General features: G+C 36.7%; 1 protein-coding gene across 11 annotated transcripts in view; it reads left to right on the top strand.

The window, feature by feature from the left end:
* cacna1da (calcium channel, voltage-dependent, L type, alpha 1D subunit, a) overlaps positions 1–19,342 on the top strand; it is a 102,446-nt gene that overhangs the window by 67,978 nt on the left and 15,126 nt on the right. For 6 of the 11 annotated variants that reach the window (XM_077203927.1, XM_077203921.1, XM_077203930.1 and 3 more), the window contains 18 exons: positions 1,506–1,612; positions 1,882–1,969; positions 2,129–2,236; positions 2,519–2,571; positions 2,752–2,898; positions 4,002–4,203; positions 4,433–4,591; positions 5,151–5,261; positions 6,933–7,016; positions 13,744–13,776; positions 14,583–14,711; positions 14,902–14,967; positions 15,410–15,501; positions 15,681–15,840; positions 16,490–16,617; positions 16,756–16,852; positions 16,949–17,051; positions 17,496–17,597. In XM_077203927.1, the coding sequence (XP_077060042.1) occupies positions 1,506–1,612; positions 1,882–1,969; positions 2,129–2,236; positions 2,519–2,571; positions 2,752–2,898; positions 4,002–4,203; positions 4,433–4,591; positions 5,151–5,261; positions 6,933–7,016; positions 13,744–13,776; positions 14,583–14,711; positions 14,902–14,967; positions 15,410–15,501; positions 15,681–15,840; positions 16,490–16,617; positions 16,756–16,852; positions 16,949–17,051; positions 17,496–17,597 (1,969 nt within the window). Of the gene's footprint in view, positions 1–1,505; positions 1,613–1,881; positions 1,970–2,128; positions 2,237–2,518; positions 2,572–2,751; positions 2,899–4,001; positions 4,204–4,432; positions 4,592–5,150; positions 5,262–5,442; positions 5,473–6,932; positions 7,017–13,743; positions 13,777–14,582; positions 14,712–14,901; positions 14,968–15,409; positions 15,502–15,680; positions 15,841–16,489; positions 16,618–16,755; positions 16,853–16,948; positions 17,052–17,495; positions 17,598–19,342 lie in introns of all 11 variants that reach the window. The other 5 variants (XM_077203926.1, XM_077203925.1, XM_077203931.1 and 2 more) reach the window with 3 other exon arrangements.

Raw genomic sequence — 19,342 nt, 5'->3', positions numbered from 1 at the left:
GAGTCGCAATGACGCCGTTTGTGGAAATCTGAGAAATCATTTATTTTGGACAAAACATTTAAAATACTTTAAATGTGTTTCAAATTTAAATGTGAAAACTTTAAATTTGTCCTTCAAATGTTGATTTTAGTTGCCAGGAATGTGTCACCAGAAGGCTTATTTTAAGTTTTCAGACAGTAAAAAATAACTTGCATTTCGATTAAATCCATATAATTGTGTAATGTAGAAACCCGGAAATAATTACAATAATTTTTAACCATTCATTTTAATCAGACTGCCAAAAATATAACACATTTTTACACAAAATTGACTTATTGTGAAATACCCAGTATTATTTTTAAGATGCTAACTGGATGCTACTCGCATGCAGGTGATGATGTCACGGGACAAAAGTATTAGCATACTGCTATTTCAATATTGTTTGTAACCATTTTACTTCCCAGTTTTAAAGACCCCTTTAAATCAAAATTAAAGTTTTGATTTGAGCTTTCTCTATGAGCTATTATGAGTCAACATGCAGTAGGAAATGAAACTGCACTTATTAAATGATTTAATTGTTTTTAAGGAATAGTATAGTAGCGGTTTACTGTGCAGTATTTAATACATAGTTTAGGCTAGCACTACGTAGGCTAGTATTACATTTTGAACATAGCCTCTTGTTTTGTGGAGAGATTCTCATAAGAGCTGATCTTGGACCAGCAACTTCAAGCAAAAAATGTTTTATGAAAATTTTGTAAGATTAGTGATTTATGTAGTTATCTAAAATTGGTCTCTGATCAGCAGCCAACGTTCGCGTAACCCAGTGCTCGCCTTCGTGGTGTGTGGTTGCATCTGTATTCATAATCATTCAGCAACGACTCCTTTGCATTCATGATTTTGGAGCGACTTGCTTTGGTTTTGGCTGGTCTTTTCTCTGCCTGCTGAATATGAAGTTAAAGTAGGTGCTTCTTCCCCCTCTTTTCTTTACCGAATCTTGCAGAGGGAACAGGGCGCAATGTTCTCAAGAAAAAGAAAAAAAAAAACGGCTCACATGAATGTGACAGTAAGGGAAGTTCTCATTTCAGATCGCCTGGTAGATAGGTTCCCTTTCTTTCTGACTCTTCTCTTGCTCTTTTATCTTTTCCTCCTGTACTCTTTCTGTCGATCCTTATTTCTTCTGTCATAAGTTAGTCTCCTTCAAAGCTCGGCAACAAACAGCATGTTTTATTGCTGGGCCCCCTAGTGGTGGATTGTGAAACAGAGCTTACTACTACATTCATGTTGACTCAAGCCGTGAGGGTTTGGCGGAGTTAGCGCTAGGATCTCGCCTTTAGTCCAACTCTGAGCACGCCACCCTTAAAAAAGAGTGATATTAAGGAGTGTAAATGTGTGTTTCTGTCTATGCGAGTGTGTGTGTGTGTGTGTGTGTGTGTGTGTGAACTCTGTCTGAGAGTGTTATTTACTGTTTTCTCTATGTCCTTCATTACGGTAGGGCAATTTTTGACCATCTACGCTTGTTTTGTTAGATGACCACATATGGCGCGTTTCTCCACAAGGGGGCGTTCTGCAGGAACTACTTTAATCTTCTAGATCTGCTGGTTGTCGGCGTGTCGCTGGTGTCCTTCGGAATTCAGTGAGTGATGGTTATGTTTTAAGGCTGCAATATTAATCGGCATAAAACCAGAATCGCAATATGGCTTAGTGTGATTATCAAATCACAAAAGCTGCAATTGAATTAAAAAATTCACTGGCAAAACTTAGCACGGCATCATGAAGTCAGTTGACCAAGGACCAAGTCTGGCTGGTTAAGCAGGATTAGAAGCCTGGCAGAAACTCCAGTATCAAAGAATTGAAAGCATGGAGTATGTTTTTTGGTAACGCGAATGCTTGTGTCTCTTGCAGATCGTCCGCCATCTCAGTGGTGAAGATTCTGAGGGTTCTGAGGGTGTTGCGTCCACTCAGGGCCATAAACAGAGCTAAAGGACTGAAGGTTCTGCCTATTGCTTTACTTCGAATTGTCTTCATACATTTCAATATGTTTATGGTGGAATGGAAAAATATAGGGCTTGCATGTCTGTCCATTTGTTTAAGAAATTATACATTTTACATCTGTCTGACAACTCTGACTTTTAATCTTTGTCTTCTGCAGCATGTGGTCCAGTGTGTGTTTGTGGCCATCAGGACTATTGGAAACATCATGATTGTCACCACACTGCTACAGTTTATGTTTGCCTGCATTGGTGTACAGCTCTTCAAGGTAAAATATGTCATATACTGTATGGGGTCGTTTTTTTTTTTTTAAATGTTTTTCAAAGTCTCTTATTCTCACCAAGGCTGCATCGTTTCAACATCATTACTTCAGTGTCACATGATCCTTCAGAAATCGTTCTAATATGCTGATTTGGCGTTTAAGAAATATTTCTTATTAATGTTGAGAACAGTTGTTTTTGTGGATTATTTGTGGAAACCTTTCCAGATTCTTTTATGAATAGAAATTTCAAAAGAACAGCATTATAATTATTATTTACTTTTTCTTCAGGGGAAGTTTTACCGTTGTAATGATGAAGCCAAGTCCACCTCAGAGGAGTGCAAGTGAGTCTAATTGACGTTTTAATCATCACTGAAGGTAATAATTAGCTATACTTGTAAAAAATATTGCTTTTATAAATTTATTGTAAATGTAAACATTTATTGCAAGTTAATGTAATAATCAAACTTATACAAAAAGAAGTGGCTATTAGAGAGGGTAAAATAACCATTTCTCTCTCTTAGGGGAACATATATCATGTATAAGGAAGGAGACGTGAACCAGCCAATCATTCAGAAGCGTCATTGGCACAATAGTGATTACAACTTTGACAATGTGCTCATGGCCATGATGGCTCTATTCACAGTGTCCACGTTTGAAGGCTGGCCATCGTAAGCATTCAACAATACATCATTTTATAACTTGGATATAGAATAGCACCTTTATTTTATTTTCCATTTTATGTTATTTTATTTTTTACACATTAATATAGATTAGATATAGAAAAGCCCCATTTTGATGCAATGTTTAATTTGGATTTTTTGTATATTAATATAGATTGTATATAGAGCTGAGATGTGTATATAGAGGTGTGTGTGTGTGTGTGTGTGTGGGTGTGTATATATATATATATATACATGTGTGTGTGTATTTATGTATATATAATATGCTCTATATAGAACTTTAAATTCACCTAGTTATAGCACCTTTTTAAAGAATTATTTGCCATCAGATATTGAATGTCTCTTCTTATTTTATTTTATTTTTTATGCATCTTAATATAGATCAGAAAAAAAATAAAATATAAAATAAACAGTACTATTCTATGCACCTTATTATAGATCAAATATATGAATGCCACCTTTATTTTTTTATGCAACTTTACCCTACTGAAAAATAATTAGACCAAAATGTATTTGAAATGCATTTATTTTATGCTAAGTATACTACAAATACATTTACATATTTATGTACTTAATATTAATACCCTGCAATTGTACTCATGGTATACTAAATTTATATACTTACAGTCTGCTAAATTGTAACAACTAATTTTGTACTTAATGCACTTTAGTTATCTAGAAGTAGTGCATGCATTTAAAGACTGATATACAGTGATCATACTATCCTAATTTTATGTGTAATATGTAATTTTATGTAAAATGACAAATATGGGTTCTTGTATTGCGAGTTCTTGCTCAGACAGTCGAGTTTCCTTGTTCAAAAGCACGGGGGTAAATGAACGAGTGTGTTATTGTAATTTTTGTGTTTGTATTGGCGCTGTTGGTAAGTGCCACTGTGAACTCGATGCCAACAGTACCACGCTGTTCCTGTAATTACAACACCACACTGCTACAAATGTTCTGTTAGTTTAACACACACTCACACACACAGTGACAGAATGATACAATATCGCTGTTCCGTAACTGGGTGTTGAAGTAGTTTTTCCTTGGCTCTCCATTCTCTTAGTTTACTTTATCTTGTCTTTTCTAAGGTTGTTGTACAAGGCCATAGACTCCAACCGGGAGAACATGGGTCCGATCTACAACTACCGTGTGGAGATTTCCATCTTTTTCATCATCTATATCATCATCATCGCCTTCTTCATGATGAACATCTTTGTGGGTTTTGTCATCGTGACCTTTCAGGAACAGGGAGAGAAAGAGTACAAGAACTGTGAGCTGGACAAGAATCAGGTAAGAGGATTGTGTGGAAACCCTTGTGAACTGCATCGATCTAGACTTTATATCGCAGTGCATTCTTTTTCCATATTGTACACAAAAGTATGCTGGCTTATAAGGATCCCCTTTTTTTAAATCAAAGACAGCATTGCATGTAGATTATCCTTCATAGATAATGCAATTCCAGAATGCAATACATTAATTGACAGAATGAAAAGCATCTCTTGATATGTGTCGTCCTCAGCGTCAGTGTGTGGAGTATGCATTAAAAGCACGTCCTCTCAGGAGGTACATCCCAAAGAACCCATATCAGTATAAGTTCTGGTATGTGGTGAACTCCACCGGCTTCGAGTACATCATGTTTGTCCTGATCTTACTCAACACCATCTGTCTTGCCGTGCAGGTAACTTCCTTTATTCTTAAGTCATTATAAGCAGTCTTAGTTTGCTTTCATGCTTAATGTTTAAATAAGTGTTTGTGTTTAAATATTCAAATCTGCTTCATATGCTCATTTTGTAATTTAATTTCATGAGATATAACTATGCATTAATACATATTATTTTTATTATGATTTATTTATTTATTTATTTATTATTTTACTGTATATTTCATATTAATTAGCTCTTTATAGTCACCATTAAATAAAAAATTTGGTTTGTAGCTTTTAGTGCATGTCTATACAGTATATTATGCATGTATATATAGCATACAATATATATATATTTTAAAAAATCTAATAAATTGTGTGTGTGTGTGTGTATATATATATATATATATATATATATATATATATATAGAAAACATTACTCAACATATTATTCGTATACATATGTATATTTTTTTCAGTTTTATTTAACAATAATGACACTGGAATGCAGAGTGTATATACATGTTTGTCTAATGAAATGTCCTTTTCACATATACATTTTCTACAATTTAATATCATTCATTTATGCGGCCAGCACTACGGTCAATCCGAGATGTTCAGTTATGTGATGGACATCCTGAATATGGTCTTCACCGCCGTCTTCACTGTGGAGATGGTCCTCAAACTGATCGCTTTCAAACCCCGGGTGAGTAATTCAAACACATAGATACACACCATTATACATAATCATACAGTTTCCCACTTGGACATTCAGAACAGTGCAGTATAAATACACTTCCCTCCTCAATATGTCATGCTCTTCCACTTATATCTTTAGATGGTTACACAAGGTTTGTAATGTTAACTGCCCACTTTTACACATGCAGGTTTGTGTTGCGAAGAAGGACAGAATGCTTGTAAGCATCTCAGTGTGATGTGCAGTGCTGTCGTTTTCAGCTTTTCTGTGTGGCGTGACTAACAGTGTCTCTTTGACACGAACAGATTCAGTCCATCATCTGACAACAGCACAGTTCTTCCTTTACTATAAAATAATATAGTAAACTTTCCTACTTTATATTAATATGCTCAAAAAAAATATTTAGGTCTTATTTTAAGATTTATATATTTGGGTTGCTTTAAAAATTTCCATCCGTTTTTATTAAACAGTTTTAACATAAACCAATAAATGTTTTTTTAATAAATACATGTTTTAATTTATTCTCCCCCCAAACGCGATCGCGAACATGCTACATAATGGTTAGATTATTTTGTTTAAAGTTATAATCACAACGATTGCTGTCGTTTGAGAGATTTATTTTTCAATTTCATTGGAAAGTAAAAAACTTAATCATGACGTTGCTGTCGTAAAAAAGGTCATCGAACCAGTACTGTTTGTCAAAGATTTCATTAACGAAATTAACACTATTTCGCATGCACTTCCAAGGATGTGGACCTAGGCTCAAACTGATATGGTAAAAACGACACCACCGTTACTGTTGTTATCACTGTGTGCTGAGGAAGCCTCCGGAGCTGAAATTCAGGTAGTAAGTGTTTGGTTTCTGATATGCACTGTAAGCGGTAGACCAATCACAACAGACTGGGCCATCTGACCAGTCAGAGCAGAGCTGGGTCGCAGAAAGGAGGGATTTGGAGAGACTGAATCCTTTATCAAACTGTCTCAGACACTGTGAGAAAAGAGGTGATGCTGCAATGGATTTCATGAGAAAATGAAATCGTGTTTTTATTTATTTATTTATTTTACAATGGATTCATGTAAACCTATTGCAGGAGAAAAACTAGGAACCTTTAAAATAGCATAATAAGGGCACTTAAAAACTGTGTAACCTAATTGGATGGAAAATGTTATACTGTATGCAATTCAAATACATAAATCTTAAATATAGGCCCAAATATGTGTACTTGGTTTGGGTGTTGATTGATACTTTAATAAATAAGTTTACAACAGTTTTTCAAATGATCAGAAATGTACTTCTAATCACACATATATTCCCTGGCCGTCCACCCCTTGGCATTTCTCAGGGGTATTTTGGGGACGCCTGGAACGTCTTTGACGCTTTGGTTGTGATCGGCAGCATTGTAGACATAGTGCTCAGTGAGATTGATGTAAGTACAGCACAGATCTAGGCCCTGTGTCCTCTCTTATATCCGCTCAACCCTTTACTTCAGACAGGCTCAGGTTTCAGCTCAGGATGAGCTACTGTACTTTTCAACTGACGACTTGTTTCTATAACTGCTGAGATCTAACATCTGTATTTCTTTCTGTGTGTCCTCTCTGCACCTTCTTTTTCTTCCCTCATTCCATTCCATTCATTTCTTTCCCCCTTTTCCTTGTGTGTGGTGTGTCTTTTATTAACAGCATTATTTCACTGACGCATGGAACACATTTGACGCCTTAATTGTTGTCGGTAGCGTCGTAGATATTGCTATCACTGAAGTCAAAGTAAGTACAACCGTTTTTTTGCCTTTCCAAGTGTAGAAGCCTTGCAAGATAAACATATCTGATGCCCAACACAGATTTTATCCATAAGAATATCTTAATTATGTGCTTCAGAACCCAGATTTGGACATCAAGTGGGACTCAACACAGTAACAAAATTGTTTATTGTACAAAAGTGAAATAAACATATTTATCTATTTTTATTTTAAATGTAAATATGTATTTATGTATATTGGGTCTATTTTTTTAAAGAAATATATTATGCTCACCTAGGCTGCATTTATTTGATCAACATTACAGTAATATTGTCAAATATTATTACAATTTAAAATAACTTTTACATTTGAATATATTTTAAAATGTAATTTATTTAAATTATTATATAATTTAAACATTTATATTTAAAGAATATTTTAAATATATACATAATCAGTTATGCTGCACAATTTTATGCTGCACAATTTTAAAAATTTTATACTGTATATAGATTAAGATTTTTTTTTTTTAGAAATCTCTTACATTCACCTAGGCTACATTTATTTGATATCAGAATATATGGAAAGTATTATTTATATATGCTGTGACAATAGTTTAATTTCTTGTAATGGCACTGATGATTTTTTTGCAAGGTTTCACTATATGTTGTCTTGAGTTATTCGTGATGTGAGTTGAGGTCGTTTAGCTAACCTTAATAACATTAACAGTCACACCTTCTCTTTCCCCTGCTTATCTGAAATAAAAACAACATCTCGTGAACCTTGAGGACTCTGCTGCTGAGAAAACTACTGAAATCTCTTAGCGAGCTTTTTGTTGTATATTTGTGTGGACCTTTAAACCGTTGTCTCGCATCCAAATGTGTGTAAATGCAGCAAGAACTGCAGAAATCTATCAGCTGGTTTGTCTAACGCTTGTTCTTCCATTCTTTCTCCATAGAAACTTTTAGAGGCAAGTATGGCAAAATGTGATCTCCTGTTTGCTTGTGTTCTGCTTCATAATGACTCTATTCCATGAAGTGCTGTGAGGACCAAAAAAAATTATTGTTAAAAGTTTGACAATATTGTTCCGGTTTAAGAGTTGTCATCAAGATCAGTTCAAAATAATGTATTTGTGCCTTGCTGATTTTTGTGTAATGAAGTAAAGCCCTCACTGCCTTGGCTTTACTGATTACATCAAGCCAAATCAGCATTAATGATTAGTTTTGTGGGCAGGAAGATTGATGACTTGTTAAAGGAACAGACCACCACTTTTTGACATTACACTTAAAATGTTCAGCATCAAACAAATCAATATGGAAACTTCAGCAATTTAATTATCTGCTTTGTTACTAAAACATTTTATATTAACATTATATTATCAGTGTTGTTGTAGTATTTTTATACATGTATAGTGTTTATTCACATGTTGAATTGGCTTTTATTTTTGTATTGTCAGTTTCCATTTTATTTGACTTCATTTTAATACTTCGATTAAAACTTATTTTATTTCAGTTAGTTGCAACATTAAGTACAGGGCCTAACACTAACTTCTTTGCCATACATATTTTTCACCTGCTTTTTATTTGTCTTTTGTTGTTCGATTAACCTTTAAAACAGACTGCAACAGGAATATTGGGCTGCTGTCACTTTAAGAGCTCATGCACATATCTAATATAGTACACTGATACTGATACACATGCGTTTACTTACTCAACTGTTTACGTTCACTTAAGACATAACCAACTATGTTTACTACTAGGATACTTGCCTTTTTTTTAACACAATTTGTGAATTTGTCCGTTTAAGTGGAAAAAAGACGTGAAAGAGAGCTCAGTTTAGTATTCGCGTGCTGTCTGAGACGTGGCTTTCTGGGCGCACGCTTCGAATGTTTGCACACCCAAAACTTTCCACACAGCGCTCGAGTAATGGAATGTTTGTTCATTTTGATGCATTGTTAGAAATAAAAATGGCGAGTGACACCATTTCATATTCTCGCCAACACAGATTTTTACTCTCATGTGGCGCTTGACGGGAGTTAATTTTAGGCCCTGATTAATTGTACTATTTTCCATCCAATATTCATATTTTATTTTGTTTTATTCTAATATTTTAATTATTTATTATTTCAATTAACAAAAACATTTAAATAGTTTTAGTTAACAATATCAGCACTATTATATATATTTTTTAAATATATAAAATGACATTTTACCTAGTTGTGCTATAAATACTTGAACTGTTGTTAAGTTTAATGCTGGACATGAAGAGGGTGGTGCTGGAAAGTGATGGTGTTTAGCAATGGTGGAGTTTCTGTGTGTGATCTCTTTGGTGGTGCTACTTAAAATCCTGTATCTCACAATCACTGTCCAGTTTCAGACATGTAATGTAGGGAATACACACACATATGTATTTATTGGTTTGTGTCTCCTCTCACACGCCTGTCACTCTGCTGTCTGAGCTTCAGTGCTATCTCTCTGGAGTTTCTCATGTCCCAGCGTCCATATATAAATGTATATATGTGTATATTGTATATGTCCCTATAGGTGTTTGTATTGTGGCCATTTTCATTGGATGTGTTGTGCATTGAGTCTCTGTACGTTGTGTCCTTGTATAGTTTGATCGTGGACTTGTGATATGTATTTATGGGAGTTTGTGGATGTTTGTGTGAGAGAGAGTTTGAGAGTGGCTATGTCTTGTCTTTGTATGTTTTTGTCTATTTTCTTTGTCTGTTTTCCTCTACATCTTTATTTTCTGCTGTGTTTGTGCATTTCAGTGGTGATAAACTATTAAGAGGTTTCACAAGGTCTTCTTCAAGCCTATCTGACTAGATCATTGCAATCCGCTAACTGTTTCAGAAGGGATCGTTCACCCAAAAATGGTCATTATTTCCTCACCCTCATTTTGTTTCAAACCTTTACAACATTTTTTCTTGTAGAAATCTTCAATAATAAGTTGAACCTCTTTTTTTCATGCAACTACAATAAGCAGAAAATGAATAAAAAATATCATAAAAGTGGTCCTTATGGCCTAAGGCCCGTTCACACAAAGGATGATAACTTTAACGTTAACAATAAGGATATAGTTCTAAAAATTGTTTATAAAAGAATAGCAGAATCACGACTATAATGATAACAGCACAGAGAAACAATATCATTGGAATCACTTTCAGAAATGTTTTAATCCAGCTGATAAACAATAAAAATATTGACAGCCAATCAGAATCCATCCTGCTTTCAAAAGCTCAAGCATTTAAAGTGGCAGACGACAAACTGCTGCACACTATTATAATAAACAGAGCGATATTGTACATTGATAGTTATAATTTTTAGCGTGAACAGACATTTAGTTATTATTTTTTTATAGTCTTCTGGACATCACACAATAGCTTTGGAAACATTTATATGCACGTAATTATTCCCCTATTTTCCATTGCAACTGGATCTTTGAGTCAGTGAGTTGAACTCGAGAACTGGAGCAGTTTGATTTGTGAATTAATCATTCAGACAGACCGGTTTTGTGAACTAGATTCGATGAAAAGATTCAAGTCACAAGAATGTTTTGTTAATGAATCAGACATCGCTATACAAAGGTATGGTTGTGAAGACTTGGAAAATGGCATAAGTTGTGTGGAACACTTTTAGTATAATGTACATTTATGTCATTTTTGCTGATATTGCAAAGACTGGTCAGGAAATTCTTCAAAAAATCCATCAGGTTTGAAACAACATGAGGCTGGTTAAATAATGACAGAATTGTTCTTTTTGGGTCAACTATTTCTTGAATCTGTCTATCAAATAATTCTTTTTTCATTTTAAAAGCCTTGTGAAACTCATTTTATCACTGTTTTTAGTGGCTTATAGGCATGCTGAATTTAGATGTTCAATTTAAAATCTGCAATTATAGATCTACAGTAAAGCATTAGATGAAGGACAGCAGGTACAGTGTCCCCGGATGTGTCCTGCTGTCTGATCTGAGATGCTCATACAGTATCTATACTCACTAATGCCCGCTCAGGGGAATGTGTGACTTTCACCCAATCTTGCGGTGGTTGGAGTGACTGGTTTGCCCATCCCCTGTTGCATGCTGGGATATGTCCTGCTAACATTAGCTTGATTCTCTGCAGATGGCGCTCGGGCACCCGCTCCACACTCCTCCGGTCAGTGCCCAGGCGGTGTAGTCAGTTTGAAGTTTGCTCTTCCTCTCTTTCACCTCCAGACAGAATGGCCCTGGAGCTCAGAGCTGATTTAAATAACGACTGATCCAAATATCCAATCACTAGCAAACTAATAAAACACCATCATTCTATATACAGAGTTCATCGGGTAGAATCATATGAATAGGGCTCAATAGTATCGCCGCAGCCTGTGTTTCATTTCCTTTATTTTTTTTTATTTTTTTTTTTAAGAGCTCTAAGCCTTAAACTAATGAATCAATTTTAAGTCTGAATCCTACCTAAACTTGATCCAAACCTGAAATGACTCCTCTTTGAGCAAGTAGACAGGATCTGACTCAAATATGAAATGTAATGTTAATATGGAAGTAATTGTGACAGTATCATTGCACTTTACAGTCTAAGAAGAGAGCTCTTGGTTGGTCTGTGTTTAAACTAAATTGTGATATTCCTGCTGTTGAGTTCTGTTCTCTGACAGCAGCACAGAGATGCAGTTCATATCTATATCTATATCTCTGTAGTCTGTCTGTCTGCTGAGTGACTGTGTGTCTCTCTGTTCTGTCTTTCTTCAGTGAGCTGTTAGAGCTTGAGTAGAGCAGGTGTGTAGACGTCAGACAGGCTGCATGACCTCATCACTGCTTCTTCCTCTCTGCTGCTTCTCCTTCCTTCCTTACCTCCTTCCTTTTTTCCTTATCTTTCCTTTATGATTTTTCTCATTCCTATCCTTCTTTTCTTGTTTTCATTCTGCTCTTTCCTTCCTACGTTCATTCCTTCCTTTCTACTTTCCTTCCTTTGTTTTCTTTTTTGCTCTTTCTCTCCTTCCTTCCTCTCATTTCTGCTTTCCTTCCTTCCTTCCTTCCTTCCTTCCTTCCTTCCTTCCTTCCTTCCTTATGTTTTTCTTTCTGATTTTTCTCTCCTTCCTTCCTTCCTTATGTTTTTCTTTCTGCTTTTTCTCTCCTTCCTTCCTTCCTTCCTTCCTTCCTTCCTTCCTTATGTTTTCCTTTCTGCTTTTTCTGTCATTCCTTCTTTTCTTAGGTTTTCCATTCTTTTTTTCCCCTTTCTTAAGGCCCTTGCACACTGAGTCTGAAATATTTGTATGTGTTTTTTCGTATTCGTGATTCGGTGGCTCTGAATTGTCAAAACACCATTCAAACTGCTTGCTACGGATGTGAAAAATGCTGGAAATCGAGCCCGATCCAATTTTTTATATGACGGACGAAAGTTTCGGAGGCAGCGTGCAAGCGTGATTGACATAACGTGAGGTCGTATTTATTTTTTAATGTGCGAAAATTTCGGACGTGAATTTCGGACTCAGTGTGCAAGGGCCTTTATTCTTTCTTTTTTGTGCCATCCATCCTTCCCTTCTCTCTTTCTTCTCTTGCATTGGACTGTTAGAGCGCCCTCGAGTGGTGACTCTTCAGCAGGGCACATGCATGGAGGTTCTGCGGTGCTACTGAAACACTGAAGTTCTTCAAGGCTTGTGTTGCTGTTATGGAGAGAAAGACATTGTATGTGTCTAAGCGTGTACGCACATGCCCGACTGCTTAACGCATGCACCATCAAATGCTATACAACCAGAAACTGCATCTTATTATTTCTGCTTCTCATGCAAATGTAAAACATTTATGATGAAGGATGTCAGGCTGTATGAGTGAAGCCATATCTGTCTGGAGTCTCTTCTTTCTGCACAGATGAAGGATTCATCTTTTTTTCTGATTAAATGCTGAATTTTCTTCCCACTGTGTGAGTGTTTTAATGTTGATGAATGTGATGTTTGATAAAGTTGATTGACTTTGCAAAAATAAATTACAGAGTCCAATGGACTAGAACAAAGATGATGACAGGACATAACCAACTTTTATTTGTACATACATTGTTAATTATTACAGAAACTTTAAATGTTTTCACTCCGTGGAATTGGTTGCTAGTTAGTTTTTAGTGTCACACTGTACTTTGTATTTATTAAATATTGTTTCAGTGAAACTCTTTTTACAAGGAATTATTTTTAATAATACAAAACTACTGAAACATAATAGCATTCATCTGGTTATATAATTTTTTTATCACAACATTGACGCTGTCAATGCATCTGAATGTAGAGGAGTGTATATTTGTATTTGTTATATTTGTCTTTTGATGATGCTTAGCATTTGTTTGTTTTTTGGATACGCTCTTGTTTTCAAAGTTGTAATAATTGCATAAGTGTGCGCTAGTCCATCACTGTCCTGTTAATTTGTTTGTGTGTGTGTGCTGTATTGTATGCCGATGCTGTCTACAGCTGCTCATGTAATCCACGGGATAGAAATAAGGTCACATGATGGATCTTCGTGTTATATAAGCTCCTTATGTGAATCTAGTCCTGTTTGTCTCTGGTCACTGGTCATTTTTCAGTCCTTATAAGCAGTTTTGAATAGAGGACTGTCTGTCATGAGGTCGTTTGAGCCAGTTTGCTGTCCTGATATCTGTCAGTTAGAAATGTTATTATAGAATTTGATATAATGAGTCTCCGTGAATGCGTTTTAAAGCGTAAGTGGCTGTGCTAACATCATGTGTGAGTGATTAATTCAGGTCTTTGATTTTAAAGCCCACAGAGGCACCTCAGGTGGATGAGTCGGGGGTAAGAAATTCTGCCCCTCTTGGGTTTTTTGCCCAATTTTAGAGTCTGCATTCCTTTTCAGGTTTCCGTTTGAGTTCTGATTTGAGTTCTTTTGATTAAACATTGTTACCTCTCATCTTAACCCACCCCAACTTCAATTTGTTGTTTCTTTGCATTTATATCTACGTTTGTTTGATCTTCGTTTGCTTTGGTTTTACATCCTTTGACTTTTTTGTCATTTAGGGGGAGTGTCACGCAAACGTGACAAACTGTGTGAGTGTGTGTGTGTGTGTGTGTGGGGTCGTCGGGGCCCTCACGTTTGTAGCGCTGACACTGCTGCATGGTTAAGGGGCCCCTGAAGTCAGGTCAGATTAGGTCGGATCGGGTCAGGTAAGGTTTTGACCTCAAACTGACCTTTCACCCATGAGGTTTGGGGGCCCACTGTACATTGGCATGAAGTAACTCTGGGTCAAGAGAGCCATGCTTGTGCTGATGTTTGCAGTCAAGTATGGCAAGGTTTATTTTATCCAGCATGCACCCTTCTTCCCCCTTCCTTTCTTCTCTAGGATGTAAGCATGAAACGCATGGTCTCTGGTTGTGTTTCTGCATCAGTCATACCAGTCTAAATATTACGTTCTCTTAAAAAGCATTGACGTTCTAAATTATTACATTTATTTTCCATTCCTAAAATCTAAATTTGGTTCTTTCAAAAAGTTTAAAACTATATTGTGCTGCCCTCTGCTGGTCAGACTGCCTTAATACAGCCCGATGCCCTGTGTTATCTGTTTTCCCTGATTGGTTCACTGATGCAAACTCCGTCCCCACAGAACACAGAGGACAGTGCTCGCTTTTCCATTACCTTCTTCCGTCTTTTCCGAGTGATGCGATTGGTCAAGCTGCTGAGCAGGGGGGAGGGCATTCGAACCCTCCTCTGGACCTTCATCAAGTCCTTCCAGGTCAGAAGAACATAATGAAAACCCAATTATATAGATATTCTTGATGCTTTTCTCCTTGTTTTACCACAAAGCAGTCATGCACTTTATTAGAAAGGTGACTCCTTTACAGTAAATGTGTTTGGGGTCAGTTTGCCATAGTATTATAGTATATATATATATACTGTATTTATATGTTATGTTCTTTTCTCAGGCCCTGCCATATGTCGCTTTGCTGATAGCTATGCTCTTCTTCATCTACGCTGTCATTGGCATGCAGGTTAGTTTCATTGATTTTCTCCATGGTGAATTGAATGGATGGTTGGACGATTGTGGTTTGCTATTGGTCGATCTCACTTGAGTGACAGGTTGCCCCGCCCTCGTGCCAGTAAACACATCATCAGAGAAGAGATGTCGCTGCAAGAGGGAGGGGAAGTTATTTTGATTAAAGATTATGAGGACACATGAATTATTATTTTTTTTAAGTATGATGTGCACAGATAAATCATTTATAATAAATGCCACAATATTGCATTAAAAAATAGGAATTGTCAGTTTTGATTTCATTGTGACTTTTGCAAAATGTCATTTCAGTGAGTATATTTGATGACAGGTCTAAAATGCTAATCACCCACATTCAGTGTAAAAATGACGCACTTCAGCTTTTAGTACTGCACAGTGCAACTTGATTTACCATCAGAGGAACTCACTCCATCTTTCAGGTGTTTGGGAAAGTTGCCATGGTGGACCACACACAAATCAACAGGAACAACAACTTTCAGACGTTCCCCCAGGCTGTGCTTCTGCTCTTCAGGTCAGTGAACGGCACGGCGAAGATGTTAAAGCTTTAAATCTTTATGAAGATGCCATTGCATTTGTTACAGTTCCCGTTTTTCTTATGCTGTCGGTTCATCTAGGAGTTTGTGTTTAATATAAAATGCTTTATTGGATTACATTTGAGATTATGCATTGTTTTTGTGTTTTGGGGTGTAGATGTGCAACAGGTGAAGCCTGGCAGGAGATCATGTTGGCGTGCATGACAGGGAAGCTTTGTGACCCGGAGTCAGACTATAATCCTGGAGAAGAAATGACCTGCGGGAGCAGCTTTGCCATCATCTACTTCATCACCTTCTACATGCTCTGCGCCTTCTTGGTACACTCATACTAACTACACTTCCTTTCGATTTTTTTCCTAATATTATAATTACTTGAATAATATTATTTATAATATTACATGTCCTCTGAGAATTTATAGAATTTATTTAAAGCATTATTTGGTATGGAAGATTGTTTCCTCCACAGAAAAAAGAAAAGAAAAAAAAAGGTAAATGCGTTTATAGAATATAAAACGAGTTTATAGCTCATAATTTCAAGTTATAAAACTCATAATTGCAAGTTTAAAACACGTTTTCCTTAGAATTGCATGAGTCTCACAATTCTAATTTTTGGGTTTCTACCACTGAAAAAAGATTATTAAAAACGTAATTGAGACTTTATCTATTTGGACTACAATTACAAGTGTATATCTCACACTTCTGACTTTTCTTCTCAGAATTGTCAATTAATATCTCAGAATTGCAACATATGAACTCACAATTATGAGAAAAATGTCAGAATTATAAGTAAAAGTAAAACGTACTGCAATTACGGTACCTTCATTTTTTTTATTCTGTGGCAGAAACAAACTTTCTCAAACTTTCTGAAGCCCCAAAGGGATTTTTTTTTTTTCTGGGGAGAATTATAAACAATTTTGTTCTCAAAAATTGTTCATGTGAATCAAATTGAATAATATCTTGTTTTAGATCATTAACCTGTTTGTGGCTGTCATCATGGACAACTTCGACTATCTGACCCGTGATTGGTCGATTCTGGGGCCACATCATCTTGATGAATTTAAGAGGATTTGGTCTGAGTATGATCCAGAGGCCAAGTAAGAATATGTGAATGTGTTTGTGAATGTACCTGTATGAAGGAATATCACAATATGCCAGTTGCTTGTCCATGATAGCAATGAAATGAAGAGCAAATGGGATTTTTCAGTCAATGTTTCTCTCTTGTTTTATCACAGAGGCAGAATAAAACATCTCGATGTGGTGACGTTGTTACGGCGGATTCAGCCTCCTCTTGGTTTTGGGAAACTCTGTCCTCATAGAGTCGCTTGCAAGGTAAGACATACGCATTTATTAATAATATATTTGATTTTGCAAACACACCCAACCCACCTCACTATCTCTATATCTGTTATTCTTTCTCAATTCCAGAGACTGGTGGCTATGAACATGCCCCTGAACAGTGATGGCACGGTCATGTTTAACGCTACACTTTTTGCTCTCGTGAGAACGGCATTGAAGATCAAAACGGAAGGTATGTGAATTCTTCGCTGAACTGCTTATAGCGGTTCGCAAAACACTCTGAATCAAAATTACAGTCGGGAAGTTCATAAACCATTTTCTTCATTAACAAAAGTCATAAAAGTTAAACATCGTCACTGTCGGGCGGAAACCTCATATCTCTAAAAACACTACTTTGGAAAAATCACTGTATTTTTTGGATCATTAAATTCATTATACTATTTTTAACATTTGACTAAAATGTTACTTTTTCATCAACTATGTGGGTGCTACTTTTTTTCTGTCATTTGGCCACAATCTCATATTATAAACGATTAAGTGCTATGTAGCTTTTATACTCACCAAGACTGCATTACAATTTAAAGTAACCGATTTCTACATGTGATGGTAGTGAGTTGAAACTGCCCTTATAGTTGTGTTGATTACATGGTGTGTGTGTGTGTGTGTTTTGACCCAGGTAACCTAGAGCAGGCGAACGAAGAGCTCCGAGCTGTGATTAAGAAGATCTGGAAGAGAACAAGCATGAAACTTCTGGATCAAGTGGTGCCCCCTGCTGGTGGTCAGTTATAAATCCCAGAGCCTGTCCCTGTTAATGGAAATACATTCACAACAGAGCATAGACATACACAACAGCACTAACTTCTGCGTCTTTTAACTCACACCTAAAGCCTAGTTCACACTACATGATTTTAAGCCCGATTTAAGCCCGATTTGCAAATCGTTGAGCTCGCCGACAGGTCAGGGTGTTATCGCGTGCAAATCGCGGGGGATTAGCGAGCGATGAACGCTCGCCAATCTGTTAGTATGAAAGAGCCAACAACGCATCAAAGACCCTCGCAGACGCCTCGCAGACGCGTCGCCGAGCCTAGAAAAATATCTAGCATGCTAGATATCCAGAGCTGTCGCACAACTCAATCTCACTGATGTCATGAGCAACAGCCAATCACAGCAACGCATGAGTTGAAGTCACCGGGTAAATACGTGATTTTTGCCATCAGGTAAACATAAACATGCAGCTACATCTCCAATAGGCTATAAACATGCTGTACTCACCTCCAACTCTCTCTGTAGCACAGACCTGCTCTTCGCGTATGCAGATCCACTCTTTCCCCCATACTCTCTTATTTTTTCTTTTTTTGCGTTTTTTCTCAGAGCAAATCATCGCGCAAACAGTTTGCAGCACTAGTTTCTGTCTGACGTCCATATTCGCGTGTTGTGTTGTTCTTTGCTGTGTATTGGCACGTGCTGTTTCGCGCCAAGATAGACATTAGACAGATAGATTTGTAGACAAGATAGAATCGTTGGGTGACAGAGTTGTTGTCAACTCGTGTAGTGGGTTACCTCCTGTTGCGGATCAATCACGTTGTGTCGTGTGGTGTGAACAGCTCAACAACTTGAACACTCCTGATTTCTCAGAGAGCAAGTCATGTAGTGTGAACCGCACAGTTCAGCCCGACGTTTTAAAATCATGTAGTGTGAACTAGGCTTAAATCAACCATTTAGAAAAGAACAAAAATATAATGTTTCAACACAATTTAGTTTCCTACATGTAGCATATGCACACATACTCAGACCTGCCAACCTGTACGCATTTTGCGAAGTGGGTACGCATTTTGACCTCAAAGTACGGTGGTACGATTTGCTACTCTAAACTACGCAAAAACCTGGTGACGCTTCTGTGCACGCGCAGTCCTCAAATCAAGCAACAGCAAAAGAAGCGGAGTTCGACCAATCGTAGCGCTGGGTTCATTCCCCAAATAGCAAGCGGGGATGATTGACAGATGCGTAAGGCCTATCACTAAAAAGAGTGAAAATCGGCAGCAAGCCCGATCCTCTTCCACTCCCGCGGCCCGACGTCTGACTGAGTTCATAAGCGAAGGCAGTACAGTAGTCACAGCACTTCTGACTCCTGAAGGTAAACGGGCTGGGGTGGAAAGTTGAAATATTGTTTTTAGTTAACTTAATCTGGATTCGATGATCATACGGGAGTGATCGCATGGATTAAAATACTCCTTCATTCATGGTCACTCAGATAAGAGGAAAACATCATTCAGCCATGCAAATTATAAAATGCTTAAGTATGTATTTTAAATCTAAATGAACAAGAAATCTAAATAAAATTAAAATCGCTATGGCTTAGTGATTATGAAAGTTTTGTAATTTGTGGATTACTGATAAGCACGAGTCTGGAGAAACGGGCATTTATTTATTCATTCTCAGTGTTGAGAAACGTAGTCTGCATGTGTTATGTTATTGTTAATAACTAAAGTACCTAATTATGTTACATAATTATTTTGTATGAAT

This window comes from Siphateles boraxobius, unplaced genomic scaffold, assembly GCF_051911475.1.
Source record: "Siphateles boraxobius isolate OS27281-9 unplaced genomic scaffold, OSU_SipBor_1 5, whole genome shotgun sequence".
NCBI lineage: Eukaryota > Metazoa > Chordata > Actinopteri > Cypriniformes > Leuciscidae > Siphateles > Siphateles boraxobius.
Note: the sequence above shows the minus strand (reverse complement) of the source record. Positions and strands in the feature narration are given on the sequence as shown.